Source organism: Papaver somniferum, chromosome 8 (assembly GCF_003573695.1).
Source record: "Papaver somniferum cultivar HN1 chromosome 8, ASM357369v1, whole genome shotgun sequence".
In the NCBI taxonomy this organism is placed as follows: domain Eukaryota; kingdom Viridiplantae; phylum Streptophyta; class Magnoliopsida; order Ranunculales; family Papaveraceae; genus Papaver; species Papaver somniferum.
The window spans coordinates 117646635-117652005 of NC_039365.1; the positions used below are offsets into that span (position 1 = coordinate 117646635).

Here is a 5371-nt window from a genome sequence, read left to right on the forward strand (position 1 = left end):
CAGCAGCCGTTACTACGTGGCGAGTCGTAACAGGCGTCAGCCGTTACGAAATTTTGTAAATTGTCAGTCGTAACACGTGCAACCCGTTACGAACTTTTTTGTAACAGCCAAAAATTACTGCTAGTTAACATTGACCTGGTCAAAATCAGTCAATACGACCAATTTTGACCTAGTCAATATTAACCGGAAGTTCATTTTCAGCCGGATATACACCGGAATTCCAATAACTTGCCTTCCCTTTTCATTCCATCACAGTCGCGTCACATTCATATAATCAGACTCGGTTAATTACTTAATCCATATAACTTTCAATCAAGGAACATAAATTCTTCCAAGTACCAAAATTCTTGGAAGTATCAAATATTAAGTTAAAAAATTTGCTGAGTTCATAGAAACATCCTACATTGTAACTTATAAAACTTACAGCATTGAAAAGCAACAATCAGATGCCAATCAGTTCATATATAGTTCATAAGCCAAGGCGACTTCCATGCCATAGGAGATTCAAACCCTTTCGTGATAGAGAAGGTATCCCACCAAACCTGCAATCAAGATATGTGAATTAGATGAGGCAAAGCAAAGGATATCGGTACTATAAACAAGATGTTATCAAGAACCACATAGTTAAGTATGATGTAAATATGTCAGTAGCGTCAATCCACGCCCACAAGAGTATATAGTTAAGTATGATATAATCATAAAGGACTTACAAGCTGATATTCTCAGTGTCACCATCGATCCCAGCTTTATCCCACACATCAGATTAGTGTTATGCTTCACTCCGTTAATGTTGTAATTCCATGACCCACTATAGGGAACCTGAAAATATAAAGCACCAGTTAGCCTCTAGGTCATATACAAAACACCACAAGGAAAACAACTACCATATAAATCAGTTCAAGACACTTCGCAACCCATCTGTCATACGAAAAATCCAATCTCAATAACGGGCATCAGAAGTTCTATAAAAATCTAAAGAGCATGTGCAAAAGATTATTACCATGTTGAAGATAAATGACATTCGACCAGGAAGAAACATCTTATTCAACTTGACAGTAGTCCGTGGCTTGACAATCCATTGATACACTGACTGCACAACCAGGAAATCAATATCAGAAACCAAATAAATACAACTCCTTCCCATCCTAAGCTACCGTAACTATAAAACCAATACAAACAAAAAGTTCATCACATCCTATGCAGGACAAACACACCTTTGCAGTCGCGGTACGAATAGTCACAGCATGCTCTTCCTTCGCAAATCTGGACACCACCAACAACAAACTCAGTAAAACACCCCACCCGATAAAAGCAAGCACAACATCAGCCTACACACACAAACAGAATAATTACAGAAGAGCATCAAATTTTTCTATCTGTAACGTTCATGTACCTTTCTGAAACTTTCATCTCCACACTTCCTAGATACCCTAAATAATTGTACTATATCAACAGTGTAATATGAATGTTTTTTTGTATGAGTAGTCAAGAAATACCATGTCCTGTAAAAAAGTGTAGCCACATTATGAAATGATGATAGAAAATTTGGAATACAAAAGCGTCAAATTTTGGAACATAAAACCATATATTGCAGTATGTAACTTGTAAAATTATCTGGTTAAAGAGATAGGAAAAAAAGGTTACATGTAAAAAGAAAATGCAATTCTGGCCAAAACGAAACTTACACATCTTTTTGAAACCAAAGTCATGAGGGATAACAGAGTAGAAAGCTCTGCAATGAAACAACAGAGAATAATGAAAAGTAAAAGATTAACAATAAGTCAATACTGAAACTATTATTTTAAAAGTAAACGTTATTCAGCAAATACACATTCAGAACCTTACCCAGTCAATTGCTCAAGTGTTTTCCTATCACGCTTGGCACTGATGCATTATATCCCTGCAAGAGTTCAAATCGAGATGGTTAAACGAGCTCAAATTCGAGATGGTTAAACAAAAGAAGGAAAAAAAACAGGCAAACATGTGAGATCATAATTTGATTTAGGCAACTTTTTTTGTATATTGTTCAGTGACTAATCAAACGGCATACCTTAAAAATGGTTGATTTGCTTAGCTTACCAAGAGGCAACTTTTCAGCGTCGTATCCTGAAAAGTTACGAAAGTTGGTACAAATTCGCACAGGAAAACAATGACTATAAGCACTAACAAGGTGGACAAGCAGAACATAAGGCGTATATCATGATATGATAGTATAATTGGTTTATGAGCTGGTTGTTTAGAGGTAAACACTACTAACCTATTTCAATCATCCGTTGCTGCATCATACTGAGATAAACTTACAACTGATTCACTTTCGGTTTCTTCGTAATCCATTTCCAACCAAGTGTAAGGTTTCGGCTGACAAACAAAATTCTTGCGCTCAGACCACAGATTTTGTCTTTGCATAAAATCTTTCTTCAAATTCCTGAATAGCTTCATCTCTGGAGGTGAAAGGTCCCTGTAACTTGTTCTGTCCTTTAACTCCAACTCGACCCCATCTAGTGAAAACTATGAAATCTCCACCACCGTCTGATTCTGCATTAGTTTATAATAGCACAGATAAAGTTAGGGAAAAGATTTATACCACATTCACGAGACTTGATTCTGCCCAGTACACAAGAACCATACATTTGAAAGACGGGAACTAGAACAACAGAAATAAACGAGGATGAAGGAGAAGAAGAAACTATGCCAAGAGCTTGAGTCACATAGAACTTACTATTATTGTCTGAGAGATTTGTTTGGTTCAGCATTGCATCATAGATTTCACCTCCCTGTATAAATATGAAGCAAAACAATTTGAAGCCATAAGTAAATAAGAACCTAGTCTTTCCATCAGTTTCCTCTCACGCTTATGGTTTCTTAATCTCACTACGCACCTTGTTAAGTAACGCATAATCCAATCCCTTCACCAAATGTGTATGTTACACATCACCTACAAACCATAAACAACCACCACTCAATACAAATTGGGCATACAATTAACCATCTCTCCAACACCTATAGCTACGAATTTCACACAATCTCGCCGCTCATTGCACAGGATTAGAATCTAACTGACAATAATCAAAAACACGAATTACCTCCGAGATACTTCGAATTCTCGATCGATATCTTCATAGCATCTTCATGTCTAAGATCAACAGCATCAGGAGGAGCAACAACACGAAAGGAACCCAATTCAGATGCTTCATAATCAGGATTCTGATCTTCTCTTCCTTCTTTAGCTCTGTCTTGGTATTTCGGCAATTCAGGCTGTTCTGGTTTCTCTTCACCTCCTCTATCTTTCTCCCTATCAAATTTCAAACAAATTCAATCATAAAAAAAACCCTAATTCTCAATTTCATCAATAAAACCCAGAACAGAAAAAGATGGGAAAAAAAGGGATTTCTTACTTTTTGCGATTCATCATCTTCTCTTTGTAATGGTTCTTCTTTGATGAAGACATCTTTGATTGGAATTTTTCTTCCTTCTCGGCTACGAAATTGCAGGTAATTTTTGGTTTTCTAGGGTTTATGGCGGAGAGGGAGCTCTGTGTGTGTGTTTGTGGAAGGTGAAGGTGATTTTAGCCGAAGCAAATTAGTAGATGTCTTCAATGAATGGAGTACTAGACAGTAATCAGAACCCTCGATTAAACATTCAAAACACTTTTATCGCTAACAGAAACCCTAGATCCAAGTTTTTCTGCTGATTTTAAAATCTTTCTAGAACAATCTCTCCATCACTTACATACTTCGACGCCAATACTCGATTTGCTGGAGAAAAATCAGAGTTGGTAAAGAAAACTTGCTGTCGCTCTAGGGTTTGGGAGGGAGGAGAGGAGAAATGAAGAAGAAAAGGAATGGTCGATATGGAAGACCAAATAATACCTAAGTAGGGGGAAGAAATATCCTCTACTTGAACCAATATTGGGCGGAAAAAGTAAGCCACACATGTGAATAACACACGCGCAAATACACATGTTACGACCTAGGTTGACGAAGCGTGTGGCTGGCACGCCTATGAAAAAAATTCGTAACGACTGGTCTCTGTTACTATTTTTTTTAAATTTCGTAACGACCAAAGCCTGTTACAACTTTTCAAAACGGGAATTTCGTAAAGGTCAGTAAGCCGTTACGAATTTATGTTACTAATCCTAGAATTTGGTGTAGTGATACCAATCAGCCTTTATCCCTGGAACACAAATATCTAACAACATAGCTATTGCTCATGAAATAATACACAACATGAGATCCAAAAGAGGGAAAAAAGGAGACTCTGGAAGTATGAGTATCAAAATTGATATGGCAAAAGCTTTTGATGGAGTGGACTGGACCTTTATTCTATCTATAATGCAAAAAATTGGTTTTAATGAGCAATGGTGCGACAAGATAAAGCAATGCATTTCAACATCAACTTCTGTTGTTCTCATAAATGGATCACTTGACAAATTTTTCAAACCCTCCAGAGGAATAAGACAAGGTGACCCACTCTCACCTTATCTCTTTCTTTTCTGCGTGGAAGCTTTATCCAGAACTCTTATCTATGCTGAGGAATTGGGACTTATACATGGCATAAAGATCTGCAAAGCTGCTCCATCAATCAACCATCTTCTCTTTGCTGATGACTGCATGATCTTCTAGAAATCCAACTTGATTGAAGCTCAAATATAATGGATATCTTATAGATTTTTGGAAGCTCCTCTGGGAAACTCATTAATTATACTAAATCTGGAGTCTTCTTCAGCAAAAACACAAATCCAAACCTTATACCTCAAATCAGTAGCACTATGGGTGTTAGAATTCTTCAGCTGGATGATAAACATCTAGGTGCACCCATTTTCACACATAGAAGCAAAATCATTTCCTTTAAGCCTGGAGTGGAAAAACTTAAGCTGAGATTGTCTAGATGGAAAAATGTTCCCCTAAACCGTGCAGGGAGGGAGGTTCTTATCAAATTTGTCACTTCTTCTGCTTGTATCTATCAAATGAACTGTTTCAAGATCCCAAAGCAAAACTGCAAAGACATCAAAAAACTTCAAAGACATTTATTCTGGGGTAAAAACATTGAAAATCCAACAGGTTACTTCCCTAAAGCTTGGAAAGCAGTCTGCAAACCTAAAGAGCTAGGAGGATTGGGCTTCTTGAATATGGAACTTTTTAACAGTTCTATGATCACAAAAATTGGCTGGAGGTTAGAACAAGATAAAGACTCTCTTTGGTATAAACTTATGGATGTAAAGTACCTAATGGGCAAGAATGTTCTCAACATGAATATAAAATCAAAAGATGGTGATTCATGGATACGGAAAGAAATTCTAGAAGACATCAGCAACATTCAACAATAATGTATCTGGAGAATTGGCAATGGGAGAAGAATTAAACTTTGGGAA

The 5371-nt window shown here is 36.9% G+C and overlaps 1 protein-coding gene across 3 annotated transcripts; it reads right to left on the reverse strand.

Annotated features, from left to right (window-relative positions):
• Positions 1 to 218: 218 nt before the first annotated feature.
• Positions 219 to 3791, reverse strand: LOC113301629 (suppressor of mec-8 and unc-52 protein homolog 2-like). Of its 3 annotated transcripts, XR_003336395.1 has the most exons (11): positions 3396 to 3791; positions 3084 to 3292; positions 2880 to 2935; positions 2720 to 2774; positions 2258 to 2535; positions 2051 to 2106; positions 1846 to 1900; positions 1215 to 1328; positions 1001 to 1090; positions 711 to 819; positions 219 to 542 (listed from the first exon to the last, which is right to left on the reverse strand). XR_003336395.1 is itself a non-coding variant. In XM_026550416.1 (6 exons), exons 2-6 carry the CDS (start codon positions 1408 to 1410, stop codon positions 505 to 507), a joined length of 303 nt encoding a protein of 100 aa, XP_026406201.1. In that variant the 5' UTR covers positions 1411 to 1502; positions 1645 to 1671; the 3' UTR covers positions 219 to 504. The 3 variants fall into 3 exon arrangements, 1 of the variants encoding a protein (XP_026406201.1); XR_003336396.1 differs by lacking the exon at positions 2051 to 2106; XM_026550416.1 differs by lacking the exons at positions 1846 to 1900; positions 2051 to 2106; positions 2258 to 2535; ... (2 more) ...; positions 3084 to 3292; positions 3396 to 3791 and adding exons at positions 1394 to 1502; positions 1645 to 1671 and having other exon boundaries at positions 1215 to 1263.
• Positions 3792 to 5371: the final 1580 nt, after the last annotated feature.